General features: G+C 44.5%; 2 protein-coding genes across 4 annotated transcripts; both read right to left on the bottom strand.

Moving 5' to 3' along the window:
• Positions 1-904: 904 nt before the first annotated feature.
• On the bottom strand, positions 905-6,259 carry LOC112303450 (olfactory receptor 10A3). Of its 2 annotated transcripts, XM_045194259.2 has the most exons (3): positions 6,039-6,259; positions 3,483-3,749; positions 905-2,750 (listed from the first exon to the last, which is right to left on the bottom strand). In XM_045194259.2, exon 3 carries the CDS (start codon positions 2,089-2,091, stop codon positions 1,147-1,149), a length of 945 nt encoding a protein of 314 aa, XP_045050194.2. In that variant the 5' UTR covers positions 2,092-2,750; positions 3,483-3,749; positions 6,039-6,259; the 3' UTR covers positions 905-1,146. The 2 variants fall into 2 exon arrangements, with proteins under 2 accessions (XP_045050194.2, XP_024414815.2); XM_024559047.3 differs by lacking the exon at positions 3,483-3,749.
• A 5,135-nt stretch (positions 6,260-11,394) lies between these two features.
• On the bottom strand, positions 11,395-19,459 carry NLRP10 (NLR family pyrin domain containing 10). 2 transcript variants are annotated; one of them, XM_053924783.1, is made up of 3 exons: positions 19,403-19,459; positions 15,264-15,580; positions 11,395-13,571 (listed from the first exon to the last, which is right to left on the bottom strand). In XM_053924783.1, the coding sequence occupies exons 2-3, from the start codon at positions 15,541-15,543 to the stop codon at positions 11,929-11,931; spliced, it is 1,923 nt and encodes a 640-aa protein (XP_053780758.1). In that variant the 5' UTR covers positions 15,544-15,580; positions 19,403-19,459; the 3' UTR covers positions 11,395-11,928. The 2 variants fall into 2 exon arrangements, with proteins under 2 accessions (XP_053780758.1, XP_024414459.2); XM_024558691.3 differs by lacking the exon at positions 19,403-19,459 and adding an exon at positions 19,075-19,123.
• Positions 19,460-19,682: the final 223 nt, after the last annotated feature.

Raw genomic sequence — 19,682 nt, 5'->3', positions numbered from 1 at the left:
CAATCAGCTTTGCATCTTTACTTCTCATTTCTGGCAAAGACAGTAGTAATTAAGAGATTGTTTTTCCCACAACTGAGTGACAGTGGGAATAGTGTTTTACCCCTTTGTTATCATCCCTGGGGCACACACTAAGAGCAGTAGAAGCTCGTGTGTTACAGATTCAATAAAACGGCCCCTCCCTGTGTATAAATACCAACATAAAATTGGGGGCAAAAATTAAATGTTTCAAATGTTGCTGGGTGACAAATTATTTCATTTTTCTCTTCATGTGATGGTTACTGTCATGACTCAAGGCCATGGAAAACATGCACAAATGCTTAATCACTTGGTTTCCCATAATAAAGAAATGAATCATCCTATGTTTATAAACAAAGTATCATAGCATTGGGGGCCTACAAAAGGAAATTTAACAAAAGTCTCAACAAAGAGTGGTCTATGGCTGAAAAATATACAGACACCATCGAGTGAGACATCAGGGAATTCTATGTAGTTTCTGGTCACCAACAGTCTGATAAGTATGTGGAAAAATACCAAAGGAGTTCTGTTTTGAACAATAACATGTGTGGGTCCAGGACATATAATTAGTGTGGTCTTCCCAAAATGACTATACTTATTTAGTCATTCATGGAACATGTTCTCACTCCAGAAATAAAATACTCCTCAGTTTGTTGGTCTCTTGAAACTCTACTCTATTCACGGGCCTTCAGGTCCATCTGGAGTTACAATCATTTGGAAGAGTAATTCTACAGTAGCTATTAAATGTATAAGTGCATGCACTCCATCCGATTAGGCCAACTTTGAGGAACCTGTCATACAGAAATAAAACATCAGTACATCAGGACATATGAAAAGACGTGTTTATTGGAGCTTCGTCTTTGTGACAATAATTCAGTAGTGACCTGGATGATCATAATAGAGGAATTCATAAGGAATTGTTTTATATGTTATAGAAACTTATATACCCTTGAGAAATGAATGACAACAGTACACGATCAAAAGGGAGCCCTGATAGATTATTGGACTTCAAAAACTCAACCAATGAAATACACTCAAGCTAAGAATTGCAAACTTTCCCACCATTTATTAAAATTAAAACAGTTCAGTCAGACAATGACCAAATGAATATTTCATGGCTTCCCAGCACTGTCAGAGAGTGTGTACGTCTACTTGTCTTCGCCATAATTTCATCAAAGCCCTTTTCATCTCACTGTTTCGCAAGCTGTAGATCAGTGGATTCAACAGAGGCGTAAGCAGCGTGTAAGCCAAAGACATCAGTTTCTTGGTTTCTGGGGAGTAGCCAGATTTGGGTTGTAAATAGGTCATACTGGCTGTGCCATAGAAGAGGGTAACTGATGTGAGATGGGAAGCACAGGTGGAAAAGGCCTTCTGCCTCCCAGTGGTTGATGGCATCTTCAGGATGGCAGAGAGGATTCGAATGTAAGACAAGAGTATCAAAAAGAAAGGAACCATGACAATCAGAACAGTGCCAGTGAATGCATAGATTTCAAACAAAAACGTGTCTGCACATACAAGCTCTAACACGGGGGGAGTCTCACAGAAGAGATGGTTGATTTCACTGGGGCCGCAGAATGGAAAGCTAAACACCCAGGATGTCTGTACAGTAGCCACCATGATTCCTGAGACCCAAGAGAACATTACTAATTTCATGAAAACACTTTTGTTCATAATCATTGGGTAGCTCAGAGGATGACAGATTGCAGCAAATCTGTCATAAGCCATTGTCCCCAGGAGAAAGCATTCAGTCCCACCAAAAAGAAGAAGGAAATACATTTGTGCAAAACAACTGGAGATAGTAATTGTTTTTTTCTCAGTGGAGAGAACCACCAGCATTTCAGGCATAATGACTGCACTGAAACTCACATCCACCACAGACAAGTTGAGGATAAACAAGTACATGGGAACATGGAGGCTCTGTTCCAGGGAGATGATGACTATGATCATGGCATTTCCTATCAGGGTCACCAGGTAAACAACCAAGAAAACCCCAAAGAGCTGCTCTTGCAGTTCAGGAAAGTTTGCAAAGCCCAAGAGGATGAATTCAACCACAGAGCTCTTATTTTGCCTTTTCATTTTGGAAGTGGGGTACACAGTGTGTTTATTGACATCCTATATTAATTATGAAGTTGCTTCGGAGAGTTTGAGACTGAATTTCTTGGCAAAAGATGAAATGATGAACTCTCTTTGACAGATCTTCAAGTTGGCAATTTTGAGAATGGCTAAGATATTCAATAGTTTATCTTTCAAATACAAATGAAAAAGTGAAAATCTTTTACTCCAATCTCATTTTAAAAGTAGAAAGTAACAGCAGATAGCTTTCAAACTTGGGCCCAGCGGAACGTCTCCTTCAGGCAAGGGTGCCAAAAAGAACCAGGGACGGTCTGCCACCAACGAGTTAGTGAACAGAGAACACACCATCAACATTCACAAGCACATCCATGGGGTGGATGTCCCTGGGGTACTCAAAGAGATCCAGAAATCTGCCACACAGGGTAGAGAACTCCAGGTGTGCACACTAGCACCAGGCTCAACGACGCTGTCTGAGTCAAAGGAATAAGGAATGCCCCATGTCGTATGCAGATGCAATTGTCCGGAAAACGTTATGAAGGTGAGGATTCACCAGACAAGCTTCTATATGCTGGTTACCTGTTTGCCTCTCACCAGTTTCAAAGATCTACGCTCAGTTAATGTGGAAGAGAACTAACCGCTGATTGCCAAATCAAGTTATAAAACTGCAAAAAACCCCAAAAATAACAGCAGATGTTTTCTGGCATCTTTTTTGTTAAGCTGAAAATTAATCTTACTCTTAAAACATACATAGACATTATGTTATTTAGAATCCATTGTCCACTACATTGACGTGTACACCTCTGTATACAATTTCAATTGTATATTTATTTAAGAATTTTTAAATAAGCAAGTAGCAAAAAACTTCAGAAAAAAGTTATAACATAATTCAAAATTAAAGCAAAATTTTTGATGAACATATATTATAAATGCCAAAGTTCAAAATGCACTTATATCACTTTATTAAAAATGAAGTATATGAATAGTACACCTGAACAAATACAGAAACATTCAAAGGGGTTGAAGTTTAGATGCACTTATCTCAGATGAACGAACATAAGTAAATTGTGTCAAGTATAATTATTTCTGATTAGAGTGGATCTGACTAATTACTTAGAATTTGCCTGCATTACAAATTGTAGAGTTCATTTCTCCATGGCTCATTTTTGTGACCATAAAGTGGCTTTCAGGGCTATAGAAAATACCATTTTTGGTCATTCTGACCCTGTAATTTAAGCAGTCTCCATCCCCCCTCCTCTTTCTCTCTGCCTCTCTCTCTCTCTGCCTTTCCCTCTCTGTCTCTCCCTCTCTCTCTTCCCCTCTCTCTCTCTCCCACACACACAGTAGGAAGTTTATTTAACCATTAGTACTTCAATAAACACTGGTGGAGCACCTACCTGGTGGATGCCTGTGTACCCTCAGAGATGCATTTGAGCCATAAACCAACAGAGAGGTCTTCCCTGGGCACAGGGCACAAAAAAGCAACCTACCACAGCATTCTCTGACTCCCATTTCCCTGGTTTATTTTTTGCCATAACACTTATCACCAACTGAAATAACCCATATTTATTTGGGTTTTATGCTTGTTTCCTAAGTCTTCCTTCTGGAATGTAAGCTCCAGGAAGACAGGAACTTGGTCCTCTTCTTTGCTGTATTCTTAGTGCCTAAAACAGATAATAAATGACACAGTAGCTGCTAAACCAATATTGATTGAGTAGATGGAGGAGTAAATATTAAGATTAGGAAAACCCAGACTCTCCCCTTAAGGAATGTAATGTCTGAAGAAAAGCTAAACACAGGGAAATAGAAGGCCGCAGAATTAATCTATGACTTTTGCAGAACTTTGAGGCTCCTTGTGGGATTGGAAGTACCACTGGACTGGGGAATTGGGCTCACATCCTGACTCTGCCACTACCCCCAAGACGAGTGTCTGCCTCTCCCTGCACTCAGGTTCCCCTGTGGGTTGGAAACAGGGAAATGACCCTGCACATCCCTTCTGGCTCTGGCATGGGTGTTTCTCTGATTTGTTCCTGGAAATCTTCAAGCTGCAGGGCCTCCCTTCAATTCATATGACAACCAGGCTGAATGGACCCTGGAATAGTGTTAGGTGGCAGGAAGAAGGCACACATGCTCCCTGAATCCTGTGGGCCAGCCAGTGCCAAGCAGAGATGACCATTGTACTCCCAGTTCACCTACCCTTCCCAAGCTCCTCTCTGAGCAGAGCACCTTACTCCTCTCCACTTCTCCTCCCCAGTCCCCCAACCAACTCTCCCCTGTCCCCAGCATCCTATTCACTGTCAGGCCCAGGGATCTTTAGAATCTGGAGTCCCTCTGGCCTCAGTGAGTTCATCCCCACTGACATCGCTCCAGCTCACTGTCCCCTCTCCTCCCCTGTGGCCTCCCTCCATTATTAAATGGTCTCCTAACTGGTTTCTTCGTGTGTTGTAACTCCTCCAATACATCCCTCATGCCTTTGCCAAAATATTATCAGCTGCGCTCCCAGAAGCCTCAGGCCCTCCTCTTAACTATGAAATAAAATGCCCACAGCCTGGCAGTTAAGGGAAACCAGAGTGGGAACAAGTGCTGTAGAAATTTACAGAGGGAAAAATGACTTCTGAATGGAGAGAGAGGGTGAACAGCTATAATCACAGGATGTCACAGGTCAAAAAGCCATTAAGTGGAAGGAGGAAGGCATAAGGAAGATGGCTGATATGCTCAAGTCAAAGGTATCAATGGCATTTTAGCACTAGAAGAGAGTCCTCTGGTCTTTGCATGATGCTTGAAAACCAGCAGAACTTTACTCTGTGGGACACAGAGAAGCCTGGAGAACAGATGGAAAAGCATGCTCGAGACATGTAATGTGGTCTTGAGCTCAGATCATTAGGACATTAGTAGCTGAGGGTAAAGTTGAGTTACTGAGTTTGACCATAGTGATCTATTAAAAGCAAATATCTTCAGCAAATGAGTTATTCAAAAACTTGCAGTACATTTACACAACGGAATACTACGCAGCAGAAAGAAAGAAGGAACTCCTACCTTTTTTGACTGCATGGATTGTACTGGAGAATATTATGCTAAGCGAAATAAGCCAGTCGGTGAAAGACAAATACCATATGATCTTACCTATAAAAGGAACCCAGTGAACAAACTAAACCAATGAACAAAATAGAACCACAAGCATGGAAACATAGTACAGACTGACAGTGACCAGAGGGGAGGGGGAGGGGGATAATGGTGGAAAGAAGGGGAAGGGACTAGACAAAAAACATGTGTGAATGACCCATGGACAACAGGGTGAGAATTGACTGTGGGAGCTGGGGGTGGAATGGGCAGAGGAGGGCAAAGGGAGGAAAATGGGATGAATCTAATAGAATAACAATAAAAAGTGATTAAGTAAATAAATGTTTAAAAAAATCAAATGTCTGTGCTAATTTTAATAATTATAAATTGGATATCAAAAAATCTTCTAAAAGTAGACTCTGCAGGAAAAACATTCAAGTACCATTTCTAAGACAGAAAAGTATATTTACTGAGTTCCAAGTGTATAAAAATCAAGTTACAAAAATATAATTTAGGGTATCCTGTTAAAAATAGACAGGCTTCAAGGGGCTGACAAAGTTATGGAACTGATCTAAACTGCTGCCTTCATGAGTGGTTGAAATCAACAACAGCAACTGGACCTGAACCCTCCATCTTTTCCCTTCATCATGAACGACCTAAGTCACTAACATGTGCTTCTGGCTCCAGTATTTACTTTCCATGACTTGGGGCAAATCACTCCCTCTTCTCAGTCTCATCTTTCTACATGACCAGCCTTATTTCTGAACACCTCCCACCCCAGCTACAAACCTCTATGAACTGATGATTCATGAAAGCAAACCACTTACAGCTCTAATCATTAACCAAATGATTGGATATACAGATATGAAAGGCAGAGTCGTTGACATCCTTACCTTAGCACTGAGATATCACTTGATGAGCATGTCCAATTGTCATGTGAACTATAAATGGTAAACCCAGTGACATTTACATAAGCAGAACCTGACCTATTGACTGCCTCTGATTTTCATCCCATTTAATCAGGTTTCACCTCTTTAGTTAAAAAAATAAAAACTCTCCCATAAATACAATTCAAGCGATCCAATGGACTGATTTCGTGACATTATATGGCCTTGAGTTGTTGCCCTGGGAGAATCCTTCTCTGGAGAACTTACACTCAGTTTATGTAGACTCTCCCATATGGATATAAGAAAGCTCAATGCACACACTTGGAGCAACACTTTTCAGGTTTCCACAGGGAATCAACAGCTCTTCCCTCAAGAGACTCAATTCCACCATGACCTCCCCCGCCTCTTGAGAAATGAAAGCAGAGGCTGAGTGAAAGTTAGTAAATAGGCAGAGTGAAGGGGGGAGAAAGGGGTGAGGGTGTGAGCAAAGGCAGGGTGATCTAGACAGAGGGTCTGATTGCATGGGGTAGACAGTTTCTGCAATGATAGGAAACACATTGAGGCAAGTAGACCGAAGTTACTTTGTGGAAAGCCTAAATGTCATTACCAAAATGTTCTATGTCTTCTAGCAGAAATGTAGAATCACTGAAAATTGGTGGATGGGGGGTCATTCAGATGATTATATAGTTGGAGCTTTTTAATTGGGAAGTCAAAACATCTGAACTGGTTATATGACTTCAAGCAAATATGTAACTTCTTTGGCTCTCTTACCTTTCCTCTAAAATAAAGATAATGTTATTAATCTCACAGGGTATGTGTAAGAATCAGAGGACTTGGAGTTCAGTCTATACTGACTTGAACAATCAGTGAGACCACTGGCTCAGTCCCAGCAGAATGCAGGGATGAGTGAATCTTCAGGCATGGCTTTATCTGGAACCCAGATGATGTAACCAGGACCTGGATGAGTTTTCTTCCTCTATTTCTCATCTTTGCTTTCCTAGAATAGGTGCCATTCTCCAGGAAGCCCTCCCCTCATAGAGGCAGGCACTAGGGTTGCCAAAAATACTTAGGGATACATCCTCTCTAATCTGTGTGTTATGGGGAACTACTAGTTATCCTGCAGAAAAAAAGATTCTTACAGAAACCAAGCCAAGGACACCCCCCCCCATATCGTTCACTGTCATGAGATCACCTGTAAAATCATACACCAGACATGGTGGCTGTGACAAGGCTGGGAAATGCTGCTCACCATGCACTTTTCATGGTTTCTCCCCCATAACTGGGGATAGTATCAACCCCAGCTATGCATACCTAAACAGGTTTAATGAAAAAATTCCCCAAGAGAAATGAAGGTACTGCTGGCAGGAGAACGATACCAATGAATGATGGCAAATCAACACTCAAATGCCCCCACACATATGAGAAAGCACACTGTCTACTTTAAATTATTGCATGAATACAAAGAGAAAGATGAAAGCTGAGACCCAACCAGATTCCATTTGTTGTTTTGGCAAGACAGACTGGAAGCATAAGTAGAGAGAGTGGAAAGGATGAACAAAACAAAAGATACTTCAGGGTGCATTGATAAGTCCTGGAGGACGTGGATGTGGTGGCTGAAGAAGAGAGGATTTCAAATCTTGGCAAAAGAGAGGATGGAGAATAAATAGAAATTAGGCCAAGGGATGTCCATAAATGAATCACTTCAAGGACTTTGCACACTTTGGGGCTGGTTCCCAAGTCCAGGAGTCATGGGGAAAAGGGTATAAAAGAATCCAAGGGATGAATAATCACACATTCTACTAATGACAGGATATTCTTGTGGTGGACTCTCCCTTCACTGAACAGGCCGAGTCTGACCTTAAAGACATTGCTAAGAGCCCTGTATGGATGCCTTAGTCACGGTAGGACACTCACTGGGATCTGGAAATAAGAAGAAAAGCAACAGATTAAGCCCCATCAGCAGGCAGTGAAATCAGTAACCATCCTTTTCTGCGATGAGGAGGGGGTTGCATTTCTGCGAATGTTCCAAAAATAGAAGTAGAAATCCTAAATTGTCTGAGAAAGAGCATTGTCGGTGACAACCATAACAAAACAAATAGATGCAGGAAATCCGTGGTGCCATGCCTGATAGTACTAGAGTCTGGCAGGTGTTCATGTTGATGCCCCACCAGTGGTCAAGGGGTGGGGGCAGCAGCCCTCAACAAATTTGGTGCAGAAGGAACATAACTCAATATGATACAACAAACCCACAGCTGACATCACACTTAATAGTGAAAGATTGAAAGTGTTTTCTCTAAGATTAGGAATAACACAAAGATGCCCACTCTCACTACTCTTATTCATCATAGTAATGGAAGTCCTAGCCAGAGCAATCAGGCAAGAAAAAGAAATAAAAGACATCCAAATCAAAAAAGAACAAGTAAAATTGTCACTTTTTACAGGTCATATGATCTTATCTATAGAAAATCCTAAAGACGCACACAAAAAATTTGGAACTAACCAACTTTCCCTCTCCCAATTTCCAGCCATTTCCCAGACCTCTTCTAATCACATAAGAAAATTTTAGTGTAAAGAAAACTTTCCAGTTGCTTTATACAGAGAAATATAGAAAGAGGCCCATTTCCAAAAATGAGCAGGGGAATAGATTCTTGGGCAAAGAGGGTCAGAAGTAATCCTAAGAATGAGGTTTGCCACATTCAAAAATAACTCCAAAATGGCCCCTTAGGAATGACAGGAACACGACAAATCCCATTTCAGGGAGGGGTACAGAAATCCTTGCCTCGGGGTGGAAACCATGGAAAAGTATCCCCATACATTAACTAGAAAGGGAGTGCCTATGGTGGTGCCCATATGCACCTTGGGAAGGGATAAAAATATATAACAAGTTTCTGCCTGTACCCTGAGTGTAGCAAGCTTAATTCCATTTTTATCCACATCTGTCCACATACTGATATAAAAAGACACACTAAAAGCAGAAAACAGGTAGAACTGGTTGACTGTTCTCTGTAAGTGCCAAGCCACCTCACACATTTAGGACTTATTGCACTTTCTGCCCCTCCTTACTTGGTAACCATGTTCCAGACTTCACTGGACAATACAGGCAACTGTCATATGTAGCACACGGACCCAACCTCAAAGTTGCCACAGATTTACTAACTTAAGTTCAGTCTTGTCCTGGCAACCCTTCCCCAAATATTACCAAGAATACTCATATTTTTAACCTGTTGCAGGAGCCCCACCAGTCTGTGAGTTCTACAAAAGGCCATTTTCCTTTTAAAAGTCCCAGGGAAGGGGAGGAGAGGCAGGGAGAATTTCACAACTACTGGAGCTACAGCGGCTGATGTCTTCCTCATGTGGCTCACAGCTGCAGCCTAGCCCCACCAGCAGCCTCCTCCACTTAGGGTCGCCAGACCGAGCAAGTGAAAACACAGGACTCCCAGTTAAATTTAAATTTCAGATAAACAACAAGTAATTTTAGTATAAGTATGTCCTGTGCCAAAATTGTATCTGAAATTCAAATTTAACTGGTTTCTTGTATTTTGCCTGACACCCTCCTCCATCTACCACACTGAAAACCCACTCTTTTAGGAGTTCCCACAGCTCTTCCCTGAGGATGGAGCTCCTTCCTTTTGGCCACAGACTTCTCTTTCCCATGGTTCATACCTCCCACTCCTCAGTGGGAGGCTAAGTAAGGAACAGGTGGGCCCAGACTCTCTCTGTGCCTGGAATCACTACCCCCTGTGACCACCAGGCCCTGTAGCCTGGTTGGGCCCAGCCTTCCAGACTTCTACACACAGGGGGCTCATTGTCTCTCCCTTTCACCCAGCCCCCTCAGGGAACCCCCATCCATCAGACACGCTGTATCTGTGCAACATACTATTTTTTTCTGTTCAAAATGCTATCTTTGGGGGAGCCACTTTCCCATTCCATGCATTTCTGGGAGCGTTGATCCTCAGAAATCAGCCCTAGGGGTGTGGCAAAATGCCCTGGGAAGTATGGCTATGTGTCCTAGGCCATGAAAGTCAAGGCTAGCCAGTCAGAGAAGTTCATCTTCCAGGCCACAGGGATTGTTAAAGGCGTGGCTTGTACCCAGGGTCACTCCCCCAACTTCCCTGCTACAGCTGTTAGTAAAGATTCATCTCTTCCTTTGGGATTATTGACATTAAGGATGGTTTAAGTTGAAGTTCCTAAGGCCACTTTCTCTGACACCTAAAGGTTACTTTCTGAAATAAGAGCCAAAGGCAGCTATAAAAAGGACCGAGAAGAGAAAGAGGGGAGAACACCAATAGAAGCCTCGATGGTATTGTTAGAATGAGCATGACATACCTAAAACTGGAAGTCATTTTTTTTAAATTGAATTGAATACAGTAAATCATTTAATTTTTGCTAAAGCTAGTTTGAATTGAATGTGAATCCTAAGTGAAATAACATGTCTAAACCTCAATTGGATGTTAGAACTACGTTTATTTTTTTAAACAGATCTCCTTGGCCACATGAACATCCAGCAGTGTGGCTGGGCACCTGTTGCATTGCTCCCAAATTCTCTATGACACTCAGGAGTTGGCCTGCTGAAAACATCCAAGCTTGTTAGGGGTCAACATAGCCTAGCTCAGTGGGTACCCACCAGCCTGCTCAGTAATACAGTACAAATTGCTCTTCAAATAAGTACGTGCACAACATACTGTTTCTTATAATACACATTCTATGTTATAGGCAGGCGGTCTGTGTTCAACATGCTATGTATATAATCATGAAATGCAGGGCCACCAAACTCCCTGTGAGGAGAAGAGTTAATAGTAATTGGTGTCATGGTATGCCAAGTTGACCACTCAGGGCAGAGTTCCCTTGGATTCAGATGTCTGGGCACATCCAGGAGATTGCTGGAATTGGTATACATGGACTCAACTGGTAAGGAGTTGTGACAGCAATAAAAATGTGTGAGAAGCCAAGAGATGTGCCTGTAACTTTCTGTGTGGCACTGGAGTCCCAGGCAGCCGCAGCACTCCCAGTTGCACTGGAGCCAGCAGCAATAGCCGGGTGGGGGCACGTCACGGTGCTCTGCTCGCAGTCTTCGAGGCATCTACAAACCCCGGAAACGAATGGGGCTCCTGACTTAAATTTCCTCATCTATGATACGGGAGTTGGGAACTGACCACACACCTACGTCTGTAATTCCTTTTCTCCTTTTTTATGCAGAGGGAACCAAAGGAGAAAGAGATTATGAGTTAGTGCTTGGAAATGACTGGTCTTTCCAAAAAGAAAAGTCTGTTAATGGTACAGAGACAACAGTGGCATGTTATTAGGTAAGAGGTAAGACAAGTCACAGTATAGCTTCTAAGACCAAAGTCAGCCCTAGCCAAGTGGCTTAGTTGATTGGAATGTCGTCCCGTGCACCAAAACATTGCTGGTTCCATCCTGGGTCAGAGCACGAACTGATTTCTCTTTCTCTCTCTCTCCATTATATCATAGTACAATATTTCCTTTAAATGTTGACATTGATATGCTTCCTGTTATCTAATCATAGAATGAGCACAATCCACATTGTATTATGTTCAGGAGTTTATTTTATAGGAAAGAGTCAAATGCCAGACTGCACTTTGGGAAGTTACAAACAGCCTGGGTGCACGGGTGGGGAGTGCTAAATAACTGAACTTGAGTCATTGTTGACACCTGTGGTTGTTCCTAGGACCCATTCCACGTAGCCTTAAATCCCCAAGTCCGGTCTTCCGAGTCTGATCCTCTTTCTACTTCTCCTTTCTATTTGCTCCTCTGTCCTTCCACTCCTTGTGCCCATCAGTCTAATCTCACATCTCTCCATTCCTTTCCACTCTCTTCCCCATCCTCTTGTCTCTCTACCCCTTTACCTCTAGTGTCTCCATTTCTGTGCTTCCTGTCCTCATACTCTCCTTGTCTCTAGTTCCCCTTCCCTCTCTCTGCCTTTTCCACTAGAAGCCTTCTTCTGTGTCCCTGTTATATGACCTTTTTCCACAACTGGACATTTTTGCTCCTCTTTCTTTGCTTTACTCAATCTGGTTTTGACACATAATGTTTTCCTGCTGTCAGATTTCTTTTTGTTCGAATGTTCCATCTTAAATGTTACGTCACTCATCTGAACACTCTTTACCAGATTCCTTGTCGACTCATACAGGTTGAATTCCAAATCCCAAGTCCTGTTGTGCTTTATAGAGTTCATTTGTTCTTTGAAGTTCTTCAAATCCTGCTTTATTGAGGGGGAAATTTTGAAGCAGAAGGTTAGCTCAAAGTTCGAGGAGCTCTCTTTTTTCGACATGTCCAGTAAGAACTGCATACTGAGGGTCATCTCCTCATTCCCTGCCTGATCCTTGTCATCCAGCAGCCTAGTCACTTCTCTGAGGGCCTCTTCCCCCAGCTGGCTCTGGTCCTGTTTCACCAGGTAGGACATAGCATGAAAAAATTCCTGGAAGCTGATGTGGCGGAAGCTGTAGAACTTCTTGATGTCAAGTCCCTCTTGGTAATCGTGGCTGCTCAGGAAAGCAGCAAGGCTGGGCCCATCCAAATTGTGCTTCCTGAGGTCATCTTCTTCAAACAGGAACCTCTGGTGCTGGATCCCCTGAGCTGCCAAGGAGCACAGACCCCTCAGGACCTTGTGTCGGGTAAGCTCGGAGCAGGCCTCATTGTCACTAGGCGGCAGGAAGGTGGAGACATAGGCCATGAAGATGTCAGTGTCATTACTGGGAATCTCTGGGAACTTTCCACCTCTCTCCATCTGCCCCTTCAACCAGGAGCAGACCACCCAGCAAATGCCTGGAACCTGACATGCTTTGTAGAGAACGTCATTTCTACATACAAAGTCAATGGCCTTTTTGGCTTGCTCCTCGTCTGTGAAATAGGAGTGGAGATACTTCTCCTTCTCATCATCAGAGAAGCCCAGGACGTGGACATGGCGTGGTTGTTTCAGCAAGGACTGCAGGTTCCGCAAAGCCAGAGGCCGTGTGGTGATGAGAAGGGAGGACGTGGGAAGTACCTCTCTCCTAATTAGACGGTGCAGCAGGTCCTCTGTGCGACTGGGCCCCGGCCTCCTCAGCCTCACTGCAAAAGGCCTCTGCAGCTCATCGTAGCCATCCAGGATGAACAGGAGCCGCTCCGGCTGCCTCCGAATCTCTGTGACAGGGGCTTTATTGTCCCCACAACACCAGATGAGGAGCTGGTCCAGCGTGCCCTCTGGCAGCAGGACCACTTCTCTGCAGCTCACATAAAAGACATAATCAAACCGGCCTGGGTACAAGCTGCCAGTGGCCCAGTCCAGCACCATTTTTTTTGCCAGTGTTGTCTTTCCGGTACCAGCCGACCCCTGTAGCACCACCATGGGAGGGCCTTGGTTGGGCTCTTCCCCTGAATCAAGTAGAGTCTCCACTGTGACGGAGCCCAGCTCCTGCTCCTGGGGGGCGCTCCCTGAGCTGGGCTTGGCCACCAGGAGCAGCTGGTTGTAGCTGCGGCTGACTCCCTCCTCTTGCCTCTCCTCCAGGCAGCGCACGTACTCTCGGTATATGTCTCTGTAATCTGAGCCAGACACGTGGGGTATTAGGTGGTGAGATGGGAATACAAAAAAGACAAAATGGCCCTTCAAACTCTGGACTCTGCTCTTTAGTCTCATATGCTGTGCTCTCTAACTTGTATCTCCATGAAGGTTTTATTGGGTTGGCCAAAAATGTTTCTGTGGTTTTTTTCCATAAAATAAAAGACACATTTTTCATTTTCACCAATAACTTTATTGATTTGGATATTGTGAGCATGTCGGCAATCTCCTGCATGGTGAACATTGATTGTTCTCAAGTAATGTCTCAATTTGATTGCTATCAACTTCAACTGGTCTATCCAACCATGGAGCATCATCCAGCCAGAAATCTCCAGCATAAACCATTGCAAACCATTTTTGACACATTCGATCAGTCACAGCACCTTCTGCACACACTGCACAAATCTTTTTTTGCATTTCAGTTGCATTTTTACCTTTCTTGAAATAATGAAGCATAATATGATAAAAATGTTGCTTATTTTCTTCCACCTTCAATATAAAAATAGCTACACAAAAATTCACCAATTTTGATTAGTTTTTTAATGCACGCTGATATGACAGCTGTCACAATGCAGCCTAAAAAAATGTTTCAAATGAAGTTAAAGACAACTAAGTGCTACTAGGGCTCTCTGATGGAAAAAATCAAATGAACCTTTTGGCCAACCCAATACTTACAGCTTCATGGGGAGGGACCACTGTACATATATATGAATGTGTGTGCATGCACATGTGCATTTGCATGTGTGGTGTTCATGTGCACATCTGTGTAAGTGTGCAAGGTGTGTTTAGTGTATGAGTATCTGTGGGAAGGGCGTGAATGCTTGTCTCCACACATGCTCAGAGGAGTGTGCTTGTGGAAGCTCGTCTATTTTTCCGTAGAGAAGGCGTGTCAGTGTGCATCAGCACGTATATGTTTGTAAGAATATGTGTGTGAGTGTGAACGAGTATGCATGTGAAATGTCCCCATTTGAAAGGGTGAGAGCAGAGAGGACAAAGGGAAGGGAAGCTGCAGGACGGGGAAGCCATAGGAGCCTGTTCTAGGTAAAGGTCAGGCCAGGCGGTGCTACAGACAAACCAGCCCCCGAGCAGGAGCCATGACTCTGAGTCTATAGAGCCTCGATGGGTGTCAGAGGAGCTCTCGGGCATGAAAGGAGCCTGTGGAGGTAGCACAGGCACCAACAGACACTCTCTCCTCAGCACCCCACCAGAAAGGACAGGATGGGGCTTCATGCATGCCCCACTCTCTAGGGCGCCGTCAGTCCACCAGTTCCTTGAGAGAGCCGGGCACAGGAGCAGTCTGTCCTCTCTGAGAGTCAGCCTGCGCTGCCTGCCAGCAAAGCAGCTGGGGAGAGGTCTGGAGCCAATCCTTCTGGTTAGCGGGAAACCCTTCACCAACATGCCCCAGTCTCTCAGCCCCATTCTCCGTAGTCTCCCCTTTTCTGGAACTACAACTGGAGATAGGAGGTGGGGCGTAGTAGCCATAAGATACCCTAATCTTTCTATAAATAAATAGCCACCCTTGGCTCAGGCCCTTCACCTCACCGTTGTCAGAGTCTTCAGCTGCAGACTAGGAGGACCACTAGGACCCTCAGGCACTGGGGAGTTTTTGGAAATGTCATGGGGGCGGGGGAGTCCCAATACCACCCTGACCTCCCCTCGTCCCCTGCTATACTCACCATTTAGGCAAATGTGGCTGAGCTGGTCTACGAGTTCTAACAGGTTCATGACCTCCAGGACCCTGAGCACCACTTTCACAGCCTCCTGTGCGCCGTACATCGAAATCAGCCGAGAAGCCAGGTCCACCCGACTCAGGCCTTCCAGCTCCCCTCGGGCCAGCCGTTGGCCCACAAGCAGGGTTCTATCCCGTAAGTGGAACTTTAATATCTTGAAGTCATGTTCATTAAGATCACTCAAGGCCCAAAGCAATGCCTCCTGTGGGTTGCTGGCCAGGGCCATGGTCTTCAGTGTGAAGTGTCAAGTTCAGACCTGTGACCTGGAGAAGGGGTGGGGTGAGAGGTGAGGAGAGGAGAGATACACCTGCTGAGAGAAGAGTGGCCTGAGGCGCCTCAGTCTGCCCTGCTTTCTGGGTGCTTGGCAAGCTAATGAGCACAAGTTAGGGAGGGAGATACATGCCAAGTTCCAAGAAAGGCAGGGAATGACCAGGAAAATTCCCTGATTGCTTTTTCGTTATTGTCTCTGTGGTAAATAGAAGTACGGTATGTGGGTGTGTTGATGTCTCTCTATCTTTCTCCTCCCCTCCTCCCTCCCTCTCACACATATTGTTTAGCAGGCCCTGTATGCCTCCTTAAATAGTTTGGGTCAAGGAAACAATTATATTTTTCTGGGACTTCAGGCAAGAAGGTAGAAAAAAATCTATACTCATAAGCCCATTGGCCTCACTTATCAGCCTCGTGGACTGAGTAACACGCAGGATTTCAAAGCTGGAAGTCTCATTCAGATGAGGAGACAAGTTCAAAATGTGATCAAAGAAATGGCAGCAGCCCTGGGTGGTGTGGCTCAGAGGGCTGGGCATCATCCCACAAACAAAAACGTCTCCAGTTCGATTCCTGGTCAAGACACAGTCCAGGTCCCTGGTTGGGGGCACAGGCAGGAGGCAACCACTCCACGTTTCTCCCTCACGTTGATGTTTCTCTCCCTCTTTTTCTTCCTCCTTTCCCCTCTCTCTAAAAACAAATGAAATCTTTTTTTTTTAAGTTAATTAAGTAAATAAATGAAAGAAAGAAAGAAAGAAAGAAAGAAAGAAAGAAAGAAAGAAAGAAATGGCAGCTTTCAGGGCTCACTTTGTGCTGGGTGATTAGCATATATTATGTCTTTTGCCCATCACAGAAACTGTCTTGGGGTGCCTCCAGACGAGAAATTTGACAGAGAAAAACGGACTTTCAGAATTTTCCGGAGCTAGACCAGTAGGCATAGAGGCGAGATTTAAATACTGGTCTATGACCGAGGTAAATATAGAGACAGAAAGAGATGAAAACAGGAAGACAAAGTAGACAGGCACAGAAGCCAGGTAGTTAGGCCAAATGCTACCTGGAACTGAAGACATATGCAGAGACAAAAGCAGCAGAGACAAAAAAAAAGCAGGGTCTTGAGGTGTGTTTGACATAGAGAACTACAATTTTGGCAGGGTGGCAGTCTCCAGAGAAAGAAATCAACAATGGATAGGAAGCTTTCAGAATTTAGGATTATACCTGTAATCTAACGCCAGTGGGGACTCCATCTCAGTAGTGAAATGTCTGAGAGTGAGCACAAGGTATTTGGGAATGAGGGAAGTTGTTGAGGTTCAAAAATCAGCATTTTGACTACATAGCAAAAGAGAAAATTCTAGCAATATGTTAGGATATAGGGACCTTGGCTGCAAGTCATAGGAGAATGTGGAAACGCAGGCTGGTGGATGCAGGAGCAATTTACAATTAAGCCTCGGGCTCCCCTGCAAATCTCTGTTGTTAGCAGAGCTGATTCAGGAAACAACAAGAGAAGACAGTGCTAGCTCTGGCTGGTGGCTCAGTTGGTTAGAACAGCAACCCAATATACCAAGGCTGCAGGTTCGGTCCCTGGTCAGGGCACATACAAGAAGGAATCAATAACTGCATAAATAAGTGGAACCCACGAGTTCACTTTTGCTGGGTGAGGCTGGTGTTAAAGGCTGAGTACGAACACCTAGACTTCTACCCTTACATCACGTATAAAACCCACCAGGCCCCAGTACACACGGGGCCAGACCAGATGAAGAAGCATAAACACCCACACGCGCCATCTGACTGTCATTGGGTGAACACTACTCACCAGAGGAGAATTTGACCTCATTCCTCCACATATTAAAGCTGAGAAACAAGGGAGGAGCCAAAGGAATGAACTCTTCTGTCACCAACAGAAAGTGAGCCCAGCAGACCCTCCGTCTCCCTCTCTGGAACCCCAGCCCTCCTCGACAACTTGACTCCAGGCCAGGCTGGGCAGTCTGACTTGAGAAACACAGCAGCTGGGGCACCATCACCACCCCATCCTTGGCTACGACACCCCTTCTTTAAGTTGTCTAAACCACTGGGGGATATGCTCACAGCCACCAAAGTGTAAAAGGAGGAAGACAGGAGCTCCATGAAACAGGAATCCGAATGAGGAGCAAACCAAAGTCCTAGAAGGCAGCTGGTCAGAGGGCCCAGAGAGCGGGTGGCCCAGGGAGCCCTGACAGAGCGGGACAGGGCTCTCAGAAAGATCCTCTCCACAGAAAAAAGGAATTGACAGATTTACTGGTGTCACTGACCTTCAAAAAAATCCTACTGAGATGCTATTAGAAGGTATGGGAAAAACTAACAATAAATACCAAGAAAACTAGACAAGGAAGTAAAACAAGGAAATTACTAGCTCTAAAAAAAAAATAACAAAGGAAAAATAAAAGTCAGAAATTTACATAATAGTAAGTTACAACACTCAGGTGTAAATAATATTTGCATAGAAATAATAATGTAACTGCTGACTACTGTTTTAACTAAAATGTATAACTATACTGAAAGGATAATGGTGGACCACCCTGGAAGTCAGTAGATAATGCCTCAAATTGATGAATCATAAGGTAGTGGTATACACGCATTAGGAGGGCGAGATGTAAGGAGAAACCATTTAAAATCTACAGCAGTTGCCCCCAGAAGAAAGACTGGCATCGTGGCAGGAGGGGTGGACCAGAGAACTACTTTATTTGGAGCATAATCTTTTTAATTCTAATTGTCTTTTTAAACTATGAGTATGTGGCACTCTGATAAAATAAAAATTAACAACAAAAAGATAGGGGTAAAGAAGTGGAAATGTGTAGACGCAAAACAAAAAACACGTACAGACAAATCTTTCAAGAAGTTTTGGCAGCAAAAGGAGTCAGAGGGGTTCTCAGGTAATGGGAGTGAAGACAGGGGTTCATTTGTTTTAACATGGGAGAAGGTGGCAAATGCTAACAAAAACATCCAACAGAGGAGTCAAGTTAGAAATGCTGGCGAGAGAGAGAAGTGCCAGAGGAGAGAATGGAGAATGTGGCCTGGGATAGGATTCAAAGCCTTTGGCAGGAGGATGGAGAGAACATCCAGGCCTGAGGAGAGTGAGAGAGGCTGTTTGGTAGAACAAGGCAGGTCTGTGGGTTTGTGGTCAGAAGATGAGGGTAATCGGGTCTGGTGGTCCCTGTATTCTCCATGAAAGATGAGTGAGAGTGTCCCCGAAGGGTGAGAGGCTGGTGAGGAGTGAGGAAGCCTCTCCGGTGCACCTTTCCTCCCCTGGCAAGCATCCCCTGCCCGTTGATCTGGGAGTTCTCCCGGAGTCCAGGAGAACAGGCAGGGATGGGAATTAGTCTCTCCCAGAGACTTCTCCAAGCTGAGGCTCGAGACAGAAACGTGGCAGCAAAGCCCAAGAGACCTAGATGGGAAAATAGAGTGAGGCACAGCCTTGTAGCTCCCGTGTGTCACAGAAGAGAGGAGGGGGGCCACTTACTGTGAAGGCTCCAGGTCTGGAGATCACTGGGCCAGGAACTGAGAATCACTCCTGAAGGAAGTAGAATTGAGATACAGAAGAACCAATTTTAATTGGAGGGTGGAGGCAGGAAATGAAATGAGATCTGCCTCCCTTTTAACCCTGGCCTGGCTGTGGGCAGAACTGACAAGTGGTACAATTGAGTCCCAACAATGGAAGGGATGCAGACAAAAGACTCAGAGACCAAGGATGGAAACAGTCAGAAGAGATACAAAGAGGCACAAGAGAGAAATGAGCAGACAAAACAGAAAGTCAGTGAGAGAGACTGATGAAGCTAGCTGATAGGTACCATGCTCTCTGGCTTGCACTCGGGCTTGCTCGCTCGCGCGCTCTCTCTCTCTCTCTCTCTCCCTCTCCTCTCTTCCTCCTCCCTTTATCTCTCCCTCCCTCCCCACCCTCTTACACAGGCAAGCATGTGTGGGCAAGCATGTGTGCGCACACATACCCACACACATTTATATACTCATTCTATAAATAGGGTTCAGCCTGCCTGGATCCCTCAGGCAGCCATTGAAAAGCCAGCATCCTGGATGTATGCACTTCCTTGTCCTGGACAATCAGGGTCCCTA

This window comes from Desmodus rotundus, chromosome 5 (genome assembly GCF_022682495.2).
Source record: "Desmodus rotundus isolate HL8 chromosome 5, HLdesRot8A.1, whole genome shotgun sequence".
Classification (NCBI taxonomy): Eukaryota; Metazoa; Chordata; class Mammalia; order Chiroptera; family Phyllostomidae; genus Desmodus; species Desmodus rotundus.
The sequence above is the reverse complement of the archived record's forward strand: the minus strand, read 5'-3'. Positions and strand labels throughout refer to the sequence as shown.

What these genes read in the sequence shown, in the direction of transcription:
- LOC112303450 (XM_045194259.2), bottom strand. Translation starts at nt 2,091, where the DNA reads ATGAAAAGGCAAAATAAGAGCTCTGTGGTTGAATTCATCCTCTTGGGC.
- NLRP10 (XM_053924783.1), bottom strand. Translation starts at nt 15,543, where the DNA reads ATGGCCCTGGCCAGCAACCCACAGGAGGCATTGCTTTGGGCCTTGAGT. An exon ending in CAGCCACATTTGCCTAAATG is followed by an intron (nt 13,572 to 15,263) that starts GTGAGTATAGCA and finishes TGTCTGGCTCAG; the next exon opens with ATTACAGAGACATATACCGA.